The sequence below is a fragment of the Mustelus asterias genome, chromosome 18 (assembly GCF_964213995.1).
Source record: "Mustelus asterias chromosome 18, sMusAst1.hap1.1, whole genome shotgun sequence".
Lineage (NCBI taxonomy): Eukaryota > Metazoa > Chordata > Chondrichthyes > Carcharhiniformes > Triakidae > Mustelus > Mustelus asterias.
In genome coordinates this window covers 53511045-53528736 of record NC_135818.1, presented here as the reverse complement: position 1 = coordinate 53528736, position 17692 = coordinate 53511045, and the positions used below count along the sequence as shown (strand labels likewise).

General features: G+C 41.0%; 2 protein-coding genes across 3 annotated transcripts in view; one reads left to right on the top strand and one right to left on the bottom strand.

Annotated features, from left to right (window-relative positions):
- atl1 (atlastin GTPase 1) overlaps nt 1–12768 on the top strand; it is an 88124-nt gene extending 75356 nt beyond the window's left edge. The window contains exons 12-14 of one of the 2 annotated variants that reach the window (XR_013500037.1): nt 1770–2201; nt 10201–11276; nt 12290–12768. Coding sequence is in view for 1 of the 2 variants with exons in the window: in XM_078233950.1 (XP_078090076.1) it covers nt 1770–2201; nt 10201–10308 (540 nt within the window). In the remaining variant the exon portion in view is untranslated. Of the gene's footprint in view, nt 1–1769; nt 2202–10200; nt 11650–12289 lie in introns of those variants that run through there. The other variant, XM_078233950.1, reaches the window with a different exon arrangement.
- Nucleotides 1–17692, bottom strand: part of sav1 (salvador family WW domain containing protein 1) — a 41054-nt gene that overhangs the window by 363 nt on the left and 22999 nt on the right. The window lies entirely within an intron of this gene.

Here is a 17692-nt window from a genome sequence, read left to right as displayed (position 1 = left end):
CAATCCATAAATTGGAGACTTATTGCCATCGTCTGTCAGAGAGGCCCGAGGCTTCAAGGACGGTTGTTGTATGAAATGGAAAAAGTACAAATGGGCACAGTAGCCTGGCGGCTATGTTTCTGGACTAGTAATCCAGAAAGCTGGGTTAAAGTTCAGGTGACATGAATTCAAATGGTAGTTGGGGAATTTAAATTCACATCACCAAATTAAATGTAAAATAAGAAGTTAGTCTCAGTAATGGTGACCATGAAACCATTGTCGATTGTTGTAAAAATCCATCTGGTTCACTGATGTCCTTTAGGGAAGGAAATCTGCTGTCCTTGCCTGTTTTTTTAAATACTCCTGCTCACCACTTCCCTCTCCTGACCTCTTGCTATGAATGAAGCTCTGGAGATGAGCAACAAGAGACAGGAGAAGAAGCTTTGCAGTTATTTTTTTTAAAAACTTGGATGATAACCGCCCCAGCTTCTTATTTCTGCACCATTGGGACCACGCTTTTGCAGTCTCTGGGCTCTGGATTGGATCTGGCAGTTGAATGGGAACACAGGATCAGGAAGGGGAAGCAGTGAAAGGGTGAGTCATGGAGCAGGAGGGTAGGTCAGGCATGGAAGAGGCTGAAGGTTGGAAGTTGGGGAAGGTCGCAGGGTTGAGCATGGGGAAAGGCCCCAAGTCAGTTAGAGAGCAGGAGAGGCTACTCCAAAATGCTGCCAATTGGGTCAGGTGGGAAATCAAGTTAAAATGAATCTTGCTTGCTCAATATAATTAGGGCCCCATTAACTTCCCAATGTTAAAGTGAAGCAGTGTTAAACGATGCAATGTGGAATGGAAACTTACTGTATAGCAAAGGCCTTGGGCCCAGATGTCCTGCTCCTACTGAGGCCTAGTAAGCCCGGTTGACCACAGTGCAACCCAAATTAGAGGTTGCCAGCCTCATTAACATCTCTAAGTTCAGACCCACTTCACAGTGAGTCAGCTGTCCATCCCTTGTCTTCCCTTCAAAAACCTGGAGGTTGGAGAATTGGAGCCACGTTCCCAGCATGCTCGGACGTTTTCCTAATTTAACCCCTCACCCCCTTATCCACCTCAAATCCAATGCACTCCTCCATGATACAATTTCTCCCAATATTTCCAGTGCCCCTCAATTTTTCTGCTGGCTTCCTTGCACCAATGACATCAAGATTAATCCTTAACCTCTGGACAACCCTGGAGGATTGGCAACCCAATCTCCACCTTTTTGTATGTTGCCCTGGGATTTCCAGGCTTATTTAAATGAGGTAAGAGTTCCCAGCTGTTTGCTGAAGATAATAAAGTAGACTTTCTTTTAAACATAACCACTAGCGTCTGGAAGATCCCAATCTCACAGTCTCCATAGAATTCATAGACTCCATAGAATCCCTACAGTGCAGAATGAGGCCATTTGGCACATCGAGTCTGCACAGACCACAATCCCACCCAGCCCCTATCCCTGTAGACACACGTATTTATCCTGCTAATCTCCCTGACACTAAGTGCTTTCGACTGTGCTTGGTCACACCAGGGGACAAGCCTGCACTGACAGTAGCCCTGACTGTATAAATGACCCAGAACAGAAAGTCACAGCTTTCTGTGCACTGCTCCTGGCCATCATTGGGCGAAGGCGGAGACCTGCTGTATTATCTTTAATCACAATGTTATTCATGCGCTGGCAAATTTGATGCAGCGCTGATTTTGGTGCTTCTTGTAGGATACATTTTTATTCCTTTCTCTTACAAATATGTTTTATCCTGTAGATTTGTGGAGGAGACAAACCATTCCTTGCACCCAGTGACCTCCAGAACAAACACCTGGGCCTCCGAGATGAAGCGGTCAAGCTATTCCGTGGAGTTAAGAAGATGGGAGGAGAGGAATTCAGTCGCCGTTATTTGCAACAGCTGGAGAGTGAAATTGATGAGTTGTACATAAACTACATAAAACACAACGATAGTAAAAACATCTTCCACGCTGCTCGTACCCCTGCCACTCTATTTGTGGTGATATTTATTATGTATGTAATAGCTGGAGTGACAGGATTTATTGGAGTGGACATTATAGCCAGTCTGTGCAACATGATAATGGGGCTGGCTCTGATCACTCTGTGCACATGGGCATATATTAGATACTCTGGAGAATACAGAGAGCTTGGAGCTGTCATAGACCAAGTAGCAGGAGCCTTATGGGATCAGGTAAGTGTGTTGCTGATTTATTTTCTGTATTCTAGTACAATTAAATATTTCTGTGATATTTTGCTGTATACATGACACAGAATTACTCCAAACAGCATTAAAATAGAGATACATAATGTTACGAGACAGCCTAACAATGTAACATTATTTCCTTTTAGATTTGAATTCTCATTATAAGAAATTTGGAATAGAATCATAGAATCCGACAGTGCAGAAGGAGCCCATTCGGCCCATCGAGTTTGCACCGACCACAATTCCACCCAGGCCCTATCTCCATAACCCTATGCATTTACCCTGCTAGTCCCCCTGACACTAAGGGGCAATTTAGCATGGCCAATCCACCTAACCCACACATCTTTGGACTGTGGGAGGGAATCGGAGCACCCGGAGGAAACCCACGCAGACACGGGGAGAACGTGCAAACTCTGCACGGACAGTGATCCAAGCCGGGAATCGAACCCGGGTCCCAAAGTCGAAGTTTATTTATTAGTCACAAGTAGGCTTACATGCACACTGCAGTGAAGGTACTGTGAAAATCCCTGGCGCTGTGAGGCAGCAGTGCTAACCACTGTGCCATCGTGCCGCCTCAGAATCTTGGTTTTGAGATTTGAATATTGATCCATGCAAGTCATTGGAGCATAGTTCAGCAAATATTATTTCCAAACAGCACAGTGTTAGCTCTCCTGATGTGTTAGTTAAATTCACAGTTAAGTCAGAGGCAGCCAGCCTCATTAACATATTTAAAACGCCAACGCACTTCCTGACAGTGGCTCAGCTGCCCATTCCTTGTCTGCCTGGAGGCTAACTTCCCAACATGTTCCAACGTTTTCCCTCTATAATCTCCCAACCGCCATCCAATCCCACATGCTGTTCCAGATTAATATTTCCCATCTGTGATAGCTGATCTTAAATGGTAGGAGCAAGACTGTGTTGACTTCGGTGCCAGTCGGTTTGGCCGGCGTTCCTGGATAACTACCAAGTGACCTCTGTTGGAAGTGGGCACGTGGTTCAGGGGAAGCATTAGAAAAGAGAGGTTATGATTGCCCTTCCCCGATGATCACTGCCAAGATTCATTCATGCATGGGAAATGCACACCTGGCCAAAAAGTGGATAGCATCAGTGGAACTTTATCACTGCAAGGAATTGAGGTCTTCAGGAGAACAAAGTGAGAAGGAAAAATATTGCCAGAAAAAGTTGAGGAAAAGGGCACTGCTTTACTCCATTTATTTTTATGTTTCGCAATTATGATCTTAAGTTTTCACTTGGTGCTTTGTAGTTGCCAAACAGAGAGAGCCTCCTCTTGTCAAAATTCTTGACCATTTAAAAGAGGGACTTAGAAGGGACAGATCTAGTAAAAAACAATTGTGGCCAACAACATGTTATTTATATCTAACAATAGAAAGAGTAACACAGTAAAACAAAACTAATTGAAATATATAAAGAACAAAGAAAATTACAGCACAGGAACAGACCCTTTGGCCCTCCAAGCCCGCACCAACCATGCTGACTGTCTGAACTAAAACCTTCTACCCTTCCGGGGACCATATCCCTCTATTCCCATCCTCTTCATGTATTTGTCCAGATGTCCCTTAAAAGTCACTATTGTATCTGCTTCCACTACCTTCCCCGGCAGCGAGTTCCAGGCACCCAATTGAAATCTACTGCTCAATTGTGTCTGATAACACATTACTTAACAAAATACAACAAATATTGACAATTGCCAAATTGATAAATCATACCATTAAGGCAGTGCATTTATGTTGAGGTGTGGTGTTGGATTCCCACCCACATGAAGGGAGTAAATTTTGCATCTCAATCCAATCTTAACTGTCCTCATTGGTACGGTCATTTGAACCAGTGGACAGAGATCATTCTGTCTTAGGAGGAGAAAACTGATTCAACAAATTTTTTACTTAGGAAGCACATCTGCTGCTGACGTGAACACAGTAAGAAGTCTAACAACACCAGGTTAAAGTCCAACAGGTTTATTTGGTAGCAAAAGCCACTAGCTTTCGGAACAGGCTGTTCCTTCCAATAGCCTGTTCCGAAAGCTAGTGGCTTTTGCTACCAAATAAACCTGTTGGACTTTAACCTGGTGTTGTTAGACTTCTTACTGTGTTTACCCCAGTCCAACGCCGGCATCTCCACATGCTGACGTGAATAGCAGGAGAACTTAATTGTAAAGCTCAGACTGTGTAATAATTTCCTCATCTGAAGGAGAGAACCTAGAAAGGAGGGAGGGAATGGGCATGGATTTATTTTGTTGTTAGAATGCAAAGGACCAAGGCAGGTCACTACCAGGGTGAAAACAGTCGAATAGAACATGAAATAAATCAGGATGTAATGTTTAAGTAATTCTAAAATTTGGACTTGAAAGCCCGTAAAAGCTTAGGAGGAATAAGAAAGTATGATTCAGAGGAAAAGAGCACGTAGCAATGATGAAAAAAGTTATTGAATATTGTTGTATCGAAACAAATCCGGAACAGCAGGGATCGTAAGAGGCAGGACCAAAAGGAAATCGAATAAAGATGCACCCTAAATGGTCTCAATTAAACACATTCCATAAATCTACTTTTTGTAAATGCAATATATACAAAGTTAAGATCTCTTCTTTTGCCTGCTGTTTTTAAAAACTGGTGCTCAGTTTAGCTTTCTCCTTTCAACACTGTCTCTCTCCTTTCTGCAATTCATAGGGAAGTACTAATGAGGTAAGCCTTTATTTTATGTACTATCTTGCAACAGGCTGCATTGTAAAGTCAAAAAAATTTCATTGTGCATCAATCTTTTGCCTGCATTTTTCCATAGATTGTATATATTAAAATCATTTTCACCTTGTGCTGGTGCCTAACAGAAAAACAGTTTTATTTGACAAGGTTTCAGGTTTGATAAATTTCTGTAAAATGGATTTTCTTCTGAATCCTGCGCAACATCTGAAAATCATAGAATTCCTACAGTGCAGAAGGAGGCCATTTGGCCCATCGAGTCTGCACCAACTCTTACCCAGGCTTACCCCGTAACCCCACATATTTACCCCGTTCATCTCCCTAACCTATATATCTATAATGGGACAGTAAGGGCAACTTTAGCTTGGCCAATCCACCTACCCCGCACATGTTTGGACTGTGGGATAAACTGGAGCACCCAAAGGAATCCGATGCAGACATGGGGAGAATGTGTAATGTTCACACAGACAGTCATCCAAGACCGAAATTGAACCCGGGCACCTGGCGTTGTGAGGCAGCAGTGCTAACCACTGTGCCACCATACTGCCCCTCTCGTGGATTGGAGGAGTAGGAATACTCTTCCCTCCCCCTTGATAAATAAATTTGCAGAATATATTAGAAAATACTTATTCTTGTATAACAGAATTATTTTCTATTTTACTATATTACCAGGAATTTGTATAAATGTTGTCTCTTAGTTCCGAAACTATTCATCTCTGAGCCTATTGAGTTAATATCAGATAAGAACATCAGAATTAGAAGGAGAAGATGGCTGATTGTGGCCTTACCTTCACATTCCTGACCCCATAATCCTTAACTCAGTTGTCAATCAACAATCTTCTAATTCAGCCTGAAAACGTATTCAATGACCCAGCCTCCATTGCTCCCTGGAGAAGATTCCAAATTCCGAATTCCAAACACCCACTGAGAGAAGAAATTCTGCCTCATCTCTCTTAAATGGGAGGCTCCTTATTTTTGAACTGAGTTTCATAATTTCAGATTCTCCCATGAGTGGAAACGTCCTCTCAACATCTACTCTGGGCATCTACCATGTCAAGCTCCCTCAGAATCTTAAATGTTTCAATGAGATCACCTCTCAATCTTCCCAACTCAAATGAGCAAAGGCCCTACCCACTCAATCTTTCCTCATAAGATGCATCCCAGGGTTCAGCTCGGTGAATCTTCTCTGAATTGCTCCCAATGCAAGTTTGTCTCTCCTTTTAATGTATGATTCATTGTATAAACAACCATTGCATTTTGGAGGGTAAAAACCCTTCATTAGATTAGGCAATACATTAGACTAAGAACATAGAAGTTAAACTTAACAGATCAAAATGCAAATGTTAAAATTACAAAGAACTTACAGCACAGGAACAGGTCCTTTGGCCTCCAAATCTGTGCCAATCATGATGCCCTAAGTAAACTAAAAAAAAACCTTCTGCCCTTACTTGGTCCGAATCCCTCTATTCCCTCCCTAATCATGTACCCATCCAGATGCCTCTTAAATGTTGCTAATGTGTCTGCTTCCACCACCATTATGGCTGGAATTTTCCTACCATTCACGCCAGCGTGATTTTCCCATCTCGCTGCAGTGAATGGAAATTTGGCTTGTCGCCAAATTCTTTGTCTTCGCTGCAGCAGGAGCATGGCATAAACAGGTAGTAAGATCACTTCAGATGTCCCCTTTTAAATGTATTGCTTTCCTCCTTCCCTTCCACAATGCCATCATTCCAATGTGACGATGCAATCTTATACGTTTGGATCTGCTCAGGAGCTGACCACTGAGATGTACGAGACTGGCTGTGATAATTGACCTTTCGATTCGCCATTCTTTCTTGGCTATTCTCTCAAACAGTGCAGACAAAATTTACCTTAACTTTTCTGTGGTGAAGTACAGTGGAGCACCATTACTTTGTCAAAATTAGACTTTTACTGTATAGAAACTTATTTGCTATTTTTGTGCACGTCCTTTAGTTTAAAACTAATGCAACAGCCCATCAAGTTTGCACCAGCAAGAGTCAAGAATCCAGTTAGTGCCACTCCTCCACTCTTTCAGATATCCCTGCATTGTTGTTCTTTTGAGTATTTATCCAATTTTCTTTTGATGATTCCAATAAATTTACCAACCAATGAGGCAATGTGTTCACTATAGATAGAGAAAAATGGCAACCACTGGTACTCAAAATAAAAACGTTGCATATAGGCAGCAAGTTTAATGGCAGTTCAGTAGCCATATCAATAATATTGTGGCTACATTAGTGGGGTTAGATCAAAAAGAGAGATTCTTATGTAACAAAATAACTCAAAGCTAAAGTAACTTTTTAATAGTTATGGTTGCAGTTTGCAGGATTAGAACAACTTTTCTCATCACCTTAATCAAACCAATTTAGAGAGAGAGAGTTTGGCAGACTTGGCTGAATCCAAATTTGGGAGAGATTCTTAACACCCAAGACCAAAAGGGGCATACTGGAAAAGTGTTTCAATATATTATATTATGTTCTGATTCATAGATAATTCAGGGGGATTTCAAGCTGATAAATTGCATGAAACAAATATAAAAAGGTAATTACATTATTGTAAAATTAACAAACAGCATCTTAGGTAGTTCTCCATCTCTTAATATTCACTCCTTCATGGTAGATCATTTATTATTAAACATAGTTTCCATAAATTTCAGAGGGCATAACTCTTCAACATAAATACTTATCTTAAAAAGGGTTTGCTTCATAAGGGCCTCATTATCAACCAGAGGGGGGGCTGCTTAGCTCAGTTCGCTAGATGGCTAGCATGTAGATCAGATTTTTTGCCAATGCCTCGGGGTCTAATCCCCATTCCTACTGAGGCAGATTTGGATCTGCCTCTGCACCCTTTCCGATGGTGGAAAGTTCATGGCACTTTTCTGTGGCTCGGCTAATAGTAATAGTAGGGTGTTGGGGAGAGTTACAGAACAAAGAGATCTAGGGGTACATGTTCATAGCACCTTGAAAGTGGAGTCACAGGTGGACAGAGTGGTGAAGAAGGCATTCGGCATGCTTGGTTTCATCGGTCAGGAGTTGGAATGTCTTGAAGTTGTACAAGACATTGGTATGGCCACACTTGGAATACTGTGTGCAATTCTGGTCACCCTATTATAGAAAGGAAATTATTAAACTAGAAAGAGTGCAGAAAAGATTTACTAGGATGCTACCGGGACTTGATGGATTGAGTTACAAGGAGAGGCTGGATAGACTGGGACTTTTTTCTCTGGAGCATAGGAGGCTGAGAGGTGATCTTGTAGAGGTCTATAAAATAATGAGGGGCACAGATCAGCCAGATAGTCAATATCTTATCCCAAAGGTAGGGGAGTCTAAAACTAGAGGGCATAGGTTTAAGGTGAGAGGGGAGAGATACAAAAGTGTCCAGAGGGGCAATTTTTTCACAGAGGGTGGTGAGTGTCTGGAACAAGTTGCCAGAGGTAGTAGTAGAGGCGGGTACAATTTTGTCTTTTAAAAAGCATTTAGATAGTTACATGGGTACGATGGGTATGGAGGGATATGGGCCAAATGCGGGCAATTGGGATTAGCTTTGGGGTTTTTAAAAAAAAAAGGGCGGCATGGAGAAGTTGGGCTGAAGGGCCTGTTTCTATGCTGTAAACCTTTATGACTCTAACCAAGCCTTTGGGTAGGGAACTGAGAAAGGTTAATCCACTATTACTGAACTCTATCATGGACCAAATTACACAAGCTGCATCAAGAACTTAAATAGTAAATTACTTTACCTTTGCTACCTTAAAATAAATGAGAAATCATAGGATCCTACAATGCAGAAGGAGGCCATTCAGCCCATCTAATCTGCACTGACCGCAATCCCACCCAGGCCCTATCCCCATAACTTTACTCTAACTAGTCCCCCCTGACACTAACGGACAATTTAGCATGGTCAATTCACCTAACCCGTACGCCTTTGGACTGAGAGGAAACCAGAGCACCCGGAGGAAACCCATGCAGACACGGGGAGAACGTGCAAACTCCACACAGACGGTGACCCAAGGCCGGAATTGAACCTGGGTCCTTGGCGCTGTGAGGCAGCAGTGCTAACCACTGTGCTGCCCCAGAAATAATTCATTTGTATGGATTAACTGCGTATGGAGTTTTGATAGTTGAGTCTTATGCAATCTTTTCAATATGGAATTTTTAGTTAAGCTTTGTGATCCTTAAAGAAGGGGTCAATCATCTACCTATTTGCTGCACTTCAGCTAGAGGTGAAGCTCATACTCACTGCTTTGACTGTGTTGATCATTGTTGGCCAGCAGGGGATGCTAATACAATTAATTCAGGACCAGCATGAATATCAAGCCAGCATCATTTGCAATATCTCGAATGGTTTTTCAAACAAAAATGGCAATGAACTTTGACACAAGTCTGTAATTGCATTGGCTATTCGCAGCATAATAGGGTAGTTATTTTCATTTGGAAGTAACAAACAGCATGAAACTAATATCTTGAAGGATTATGTTTATCTAAATATAACCCGTTGATTAGTATAATAGATTTAACAAAAGCATTTGGTATAAGCCTGTTTAAACATTCAGTATTGTACACTTGGAAACCTTTACCCATTTATTTTATTCTCCCCTCTATTTGTTAACAGAAGCATCTGCCCAGCACAAGAGGAAGAACAGGGAACTCCCTCTATGTAGAGCCATGGCGGCAACGTACCATGCCATTGTATAGCCTATTAAATAGATTCAAATGTTATAAAATAGTGTACCGATCTTCTAACAGTCGTTCAATTCATCTGTACTATCTTACCTGAGATTTTAAGACATTAAGTACCTCTGATTGGAGAAACACACATCTTTATCCATGACTATTCAAGTTAGCTATTCCTCCCAGTCAAAATCAAAATTGTGTTCCCCTCTATTCCATAGAAATTAATTTCCCCAAGGAAACCTAGCAAATTAGACCTGTTGTTTTGGAGTTACAATAAGCTAAAGGTTTTCTTGTTTGTGAATTAAGACACCATCCATTCCTGCTGTGTGTGTAAACCTAGATAATCAAACAAAAATGGCAAATCAATAGAGGCTTGTAAAATTAAGTGTGAGCTGCCATATCAACACACCCGAAAAAGGTCTGTTTCAGTCATAATGAGATTGAATTGTGATCAAGTCCAGTTTAGCTACAATGTTTCTCAACAGTGACTTAATGATTTGGAAGTAGTGCTGATTTAACTATGCATTTTATTTGGCTCTGCTGGTTTCTCTGAGCATAATGTGTGTTATTTTTGTACCCAAATAGGCTCTTTTCAGGCTATACGATGCTGCTACAAGCCACAGACATATTTATCACCACACCTTCTCTGCAGCACAACCAGAAACCAATGCAGACACCAAGAAGAAAAAATGATTTGATTGGATTCCTCTTCTGCACATTCACAAGGGAATTTTTTTCATTCATTATTATTGTGCATTCCCATGCCACTAATCCAAGAAGTGCTATATAAATGGAAAGCCAATGATAGCTTGTAACTGAATGAAATCACGTATCAACACTGAACACTGTGCTGGCTTTCACTTCTAGTTATGTTGCAAATTGTATCGTGAAAATGTGCTAGTTTGCATGATTTTGTTAACTGTTGATATACGAGTCAAATGTTCTTCCATCAAGAATGTACAATGAATGTTTTTTAAATCACTTTAAAGAACAACTGATGTTTTTTTCTTCAACGGAACATTTGTCTTCCATAAGAACTTTAATTTTCATTTTAAGCATTGCACATTTAAAACATTTACTATTTATTGAATGTTAAAACATGTTTTAAAACTCAAATTTTCTTTACTGTCTTAACAGATTGCAATATAGTATATTTTAAAAAGAATCATCACTTTTGCTCATAGCTGCAGTCAAATGTTTCCACATGTGTAAAATAAATTTGTTTTATTACTATATGCTAGCTGTCCTTAACAAATCATTTTGTTTTATGTGTCCTTATAAACTATTCAAGTCAATCTTAAATGCAACATTTGCTTCAGTTTAAGACCAAAAATAGCAGTGTTACTAGTAGCAAAAGAGCACAAACACTATGTATAAAATCCAAGTTATTCAGTGGCCGAATTCTTTAAAAAGGCCCTATATTAATGGCTCCAACGCACAAATGTAACCGAATTTCCAGAGTACAAAGTTGTTCCTCTTCATGGAAAGTAAAAATTCACACCATCTGTTTGAGTCAAAAGCTAATGAAACTTAGTGTGGCCGGAGGTTTTTGAAATTCCTACAATTTTTGTCCCTCACCACCAAGCACAGTTTTGACTTGTTGCAATGGAAGTATACATGTCCGCCCATACAGGAAATCAAAATTGAAGAACGATCTCCAGGTAAAGAGTTTTGCAGTCTGGTAGTGCTGTTTTCTGGTCTGTTGGATGCGACCAAAAATCTTTGTAGATTTTATTTTATGAGATTGTATAGACTTTAGTCAATCACCATGGGAGGCATTTACTGAAATTCACGAGTATGAAATTTGATTTCCAAACTTAAAAGTAGTTATCGTCCTTAATCTCCAATCAGATAAAACTCAGAAGACCCCCTTACCCAATGCAAATAAAATATTTTTACAAGGTAATCAGCTGTTCACGATTAAGAGGCTTTATTTTCCAATTTTATTTGTATTATGTCTCTTTTACGAGCTGTTAAGCTAAAAACTTGGTTGTTTGATCTGGAGGACAATAAAACACGCAAGGATAAGATATTAGCATTGTTATTCTGGAAGGCTCCGTCATTAGCTTTTCAACTGTCCATTCATACACACTTTTTATACATCTTGTTACCCCTTCTATCTTGCTTTATTTACCCACGGTTTCTTTTGCTCACATCAAATTCTTCCTCCACTTAATCAATTCTGTTCTTTTTTACTATGGTTAGAGGATCGCTGCACAAACCTATCCATTTCAACTGCTAACAGCAGCAGCTTTGGTTCCGTCAAAGTGGAAGTGGGTGTGGGGAATCTGATTCATTTAGCTGTTCTTTCTTAATCAGAAATGATGTATGTGACGCAACATGCCATTTTTATAACGCATAAAAACTAAAAGCCTTGAATACTTAAAGGAAGCTTTGCCTCAGTTCAGTAGGTTCAACGCTATATCTACTACCAGTTGTAAAATTATTGCACAAGGGCTTTCAATATAAAGTAGCAGCACTGACTAAAGTTCTTATTTGATGGTAGAAATAGAATCGAGGTTGGAATAGCTGTAACTCAGTACCAATGTCATTTTAGGTTATAGGAAATATTGAGAGATTTATACACAAACTGTTTGCATAATTATGACAAAATTAATGAACAGAAACTGAAAATTCTGCAAAGATCACAAAAATTGTACAATTGTTTTCTCAGATCACATCACGTACTGGATAGCCTCATTGGATCACAGGGTTGCAAATATTGCAGATGTGCCATAAAGCTTCAAAGCCTTAAGAGCCTAAGAGTGCCAGATTCAGGAATGTTTATATTCTAAATTTCAAAAGGTGGCAATTCAACAGAAATATTACTATTGCACTAATGAGATTATCAGCTTAAGTAAATACAAAAAATATCCCGGTCTCTCCTGGAAACAACAGTAAGTATTTGAAGTTTTATCTGTATTCTACCCAATTTAATTGGTCCCATTTAAAATGACATTTCAGATTATCTGTTCGTATCGGTGTGATCTTATTCTTTGCACTTTTTACAATTCCGTTTAAAATATGCAAGCTGAACTGCAGTTAAATTGTAGCAAATATTGTAACTATCCTGCAAAAACTGCAATTTATTCTTGCCTTATTGTATATGTTTAAATAATTTGATAAATAAATACTTAGTGCTATAGTGACCATAACTGGTATGCCATATGATTTAAGTTTAAGTTTATTTATTAGCGTCACATGTAGGTTCACATTAAGATTGCAATGAAGTTAGTGAAAATCCCCTATGCCTGTTCGGGTACACTGAGGGAGAATTCAGCATGGCTAATGCATCTAACCAGCACGTCTTACAAACTGTGGGAGGAAACCAGAGCACCTGGAGGAAACCCACGCAGACACGGGGAGAACGTGCAGACTCTGCACAGACAGTCTCCCGAGCCAGGAATTGAACCCAGGTCCCTGGCACTGTCCGACAGCACTGCTAACCACCGTGCTGCCCTTATTAACTAACTTATAAAACAATCAATACATTATTTTATAGGCCTAGTTATGTGCACGTGTTTGTGAAAACATTTTCCATCTCTCTGACCAGTACACTTCAGCTCAATCGTGGATTTCCTAATTTAATTGATCAAAAATAATTTCATACACCTGTCATGTACAGCCCTACATTAAAAAAATTCACAAAATTTGAGTCAAAGTAGCAGATGATCCAGTTGTTCACCGTTTTGCTCTGTGGACATGGTCTGATTAAGAACTAGATTGAGATTTTCTGAAACCATTTCCATTAGAGTCCTTACTGCTACCAAAGAGGCAATAGCCATTTTAAGGTTGGATTTAAACCAAGGTAAAGAAAATCAGTGCATAACCTTGCTGCCACTGTAACATACACATTGTCATGCGATTTTAGCAATTCTGCCAAATTGCAAACTATTTTTTGCTGCCAGACAGAAGTTATCCTTAAAAAAAAACAAGTAACCTTCACATCAAACCTTCTGCTATTAACTTAAGATTAAGGTTGAGGGATAAAAGAGTCTGTTAAAAATAGAGCTGTGGTTGGTTGGCAGAGTAGGAAGAAATAAGGGTGATTACTCTAATAGCTCTGAGGTATTTCTGTCTCTGAACCCAACAAAGGAGCTTAGGTCTTTAACCCATGCTAAGACGTAGCTTATCTCAGCAGCGCCATTGATTGGCATGATATAATTGACTGCCGGACCGTCCACTTCTATTTTCTACGCATTAAACCCTCCCAGATGTGCATGATAGGATTGAACACAATTATAATGCTTTCCCCAGTAAAACGTCTGCAATGTTACTGAGCATCAAGGCATAAACATGACTAACGGGTACCTGTTGAAGTGTAATTGGGCAGTATTCACAAGTAATGAGAAAAAGGTCATTCAATTCTAGGATACCATTGTAACCTATAGGAAAAATACTGATCTTTCTATTGCCTTAACACCAAATCCTGCACAACAACTTTGTGCTGTTAACAACTTTGAATATGCTACCCAATTCATGTTGCCCACACTGACTTCTAATGGCACCAAAGTCTTCACCCCACTGAGGGAACAGAAACATGGTGGATGGAGGGCTTAACCCAAATTTTACTCATGCCCACAAAAAAACCCAAATAACATCCCATCAGCCCTGAGAATTTCAGCCCCAGTGCTTTGGCTGAAGTAACGAAAACTACCATGAAGGAGGTTCATTCATCGAGTTGGTCTGACCTTATGGTTCAGGGTCAAAAATCAAACATATAGATAAAAGTACCAAGTTCATATGAACCCATTAACAATGGCAGATGGGAAAGACCCCCTGATCCATCCAGCCTAACTGAAAATTGAGATACCTTGTGGATCAATCATTGAGGAATTGAAAGGAATTCATTGCAGGCTAACTTTAACTGATGAAATGTTGATAGTTGTTATGGTAGTTCAAAACATACAAACCCTCAAAGTAATGGAAACAATCAGCAAGTCAAGGAGTACCCTGTGGAGAGAGAAACAGTTAAAATAGCAGATTGGTGAAGATTGTTGGAACTTCAACTTGAGATTTTGGCTGTTTGTTCCGCACTTGCTGCTTGACCTGCAGAATACTTTCGATATTATGTTTTATTTCAGATTCCCAACATCCACAGTAATTAGCCTTTATATGTAGCCATAAGGTTCTGTGGGATAAACGTTAAATCCATGCTCATGAATTTGCACATCTCTTTAAATAGAACATAGAACAGTACGGCACAGTACAGGACCTTCGGCCCTCGATGTTGTGCCGAGCTTTGTCCGAAACCAAGATCAAGCTATCCCACTGCCTATCATTCTGGTGTGCTCCATGTGCCTATCCAATAACCGCTTGAAAGTTCCTAAAGTGTCCGACTCCACTATCACAGCAGGCAGTCCATTCCACACCCCAACCACTCTCTGAGTAAAGAACCTACCTCGGACATCCCTCCTATATCTCCCACCATGAACCTTATAGTTATGCCCCCTAGTAACAGCTACATCCACCCGAGGAAATAGTCTCTGAACGTCCACTCTATCTATCCCCCTCATCATCTTATAAACCTCTTAAGTCACCTCTCATCCTCCTCCGCTCTAAAGAGAAAAGCCCTAGCTCCCTCAACCTTTCCTCATAAGACCTACCCTCCAAACCAGGCAGCATTATGGTAAATCTCCTTTGCATTCTCTCCAAAGCTTCCACATCCTTCTTATAGTGAGGTGACCAGAACTGCACACAATATTCCAAATGTGGTCTCACCAAGGTCCTGTACAGTTGCAGCATAACCCCACGGCTCTTAAACTCCAACCCCCTGTTAATAAACGCTAACACACCATAGGCCTTCTTCACGGCTCTATCCACTTGAGTGGCAACCTTCAGAGACCTGTGGATATGAACCCCAAGATCTCTCTGTTCCTCCACAGTTTTGAGAGCAGATATCCACTCCATCTGATGAAGGAGCAGCGCTCTGAAAGCTAATGGCATTTGCTACCAAATAAACCTGTTGGACTTTAACCTGGTGTTGTTAAAACTCTTACTGCCTCCACATTCCTCAGAGCCCTGCCGTTGACCCTGTAATCCGCATTCAAATTTGTCCTACCAAAATGAATCACCTCGCACTTATCAGTGTTGAACTCCATTTGCCATTTTTTGGTCCAGCTCTGCATCCAATCTCGGACAATGTCTCTTTGCAGCCTACAACAGCCCTCCACCACATCCACTACTCCACCAATCTTGGTGTCATCAGCAAATTTAGTGACCCACCCTTCAGCTCCCTCCTCCAAGTCATTGATAAAAATCACAAATAGCAGAGGACCCAGCACTGATCCCTGTGGTACACCACTGGTAACTGGTCTCCAGTCTGAAAATTTTCCATCCACCACCACCCTCTGTCTTCCATGAGATATGATGTGGAGATGCCGGCGTTGGACTGGGGTAAACACAGTAAGAAGTCCAACAGGTTTATTTGGTAGCAAAAGCCACAAGCTTTCGGAGCCTTAAGCTCCTTCTTCAGGTGAGTGGGAATTCTGTTCACAAACAGGGCATATAAAGACACAAACTCAATTTACAGAATGGTTGGAATGAGACTCTGCGCCGTCGTGTGTCGTGGGGAGCACTTCAGCGGTCACGGGCATTCGGCCTCTGATATTCGGGTAAGCGTTCTCCAAGGTGGCCTTCACGACACACGACGGCGCAGAGTCGCTGAGCAGAAACTGATAGCCAAAGTCCGCACACGAGGACAGCTTCAACCGGGATATTGGGTTCATGTCACACTATCTGTAATCCCCACAGCTTGCCTGGACTTGCAGAATCTCACTGGCTGTCCTGTCTGGAGACAATACACATCTCTTTAACCTGTCTTAATGCTCTCTCCACTCACATTGTTTGTACCTTTAAGACTTGATTAGCTGCAAGTATTCTCATTCCAACCATTATTCTGTAAATTGAGTGTGTGTCTTTATATGCCCTGTTTGTGAACAGAATTCCCACTCACCTGAAGAAGGAGCTTAAGGCTCCGAAAGCTTGTGGCTTTTGCTACCAAATAAACCTGTTGGACTTTAACCTGGTGTTGTTAAACTTCTTTCTATGAGTTAGCCAGTTACTTATCTAATCGGCCAAATTTCCCTCTATCCCACACCTCCATACTTTCTTCATGAGCCTACCATGGGGAACCTTATCAAACACCTTACTAAAATCCATGTATACGACATCAACTGCTCTACCTTCATCTACACACTTAGTTACCTCCTCAAAGAATTCAATCAAATTTGTGAGGCAAGACTTACCCTTCACGAATCCGTGCTATCACAGATTAAGCTGCATCTTTCCAAATGGTCATAAATCCTATCCCTCAGGACCTTTTCCATTAACTTACAGACCACCGAAGTAAGACTAACCGGCCTATAATTACCAGGGTCATTTCTTTTTCCTTTTTCCAGGCGGGGATCCTGGATTCAGGATTCAATCCTGGACCGGGGAGCGGCGCGGGCTTGGAGGGCCGAAGGGCCTGTTCCTGTGCTGTATTGTTCTTTGTTCTTTGTTTGTTCTTTGTTCTTTCTTGAACAGAGGAACAACATTCACCACTCTCCAGTCCTCTGGCACTATCCCCGTGGACAAAGGCTCTGCAATCTCATCCCTTGCCTCCCAAAGAATCCTAGGATATATCCCATCTGGCCCAGGGGACTTATCGACCCTCAGGTTTTTCAAAATTGCTAATACACCTTCCCTCCTCCTCCAGCCTATCAGCCTGTATCCCATTCTCATCCTCAAAAACATGGTCCCTCTCCTTGGTGAACACTGAAGAAAAGTATTCATTCATCGCCTCTCCTATCTCTTCTGACTCCATGCACAAGTTCCCACTACTATCCTTGACCAGCCCGAACCTCACCCTGGTCATTCTTTTATTTCTCACATAAGATTAAAAAGCCTTGGGGTTTTCCTTGATCCGACCCGCCAAGGACTTCTCATGGCACCTCCTAACTCTCCTTAGCCCTTTTTTTAGCTCATTCCTTGCTACCTTGTAACCCTCAAGTGACCCAACTGAACCTTGTTTTCTCATCCTTACATACACTTCCTTTTTCCTCTTGACAAGACATTCAACCTCTTTTGTGAACCC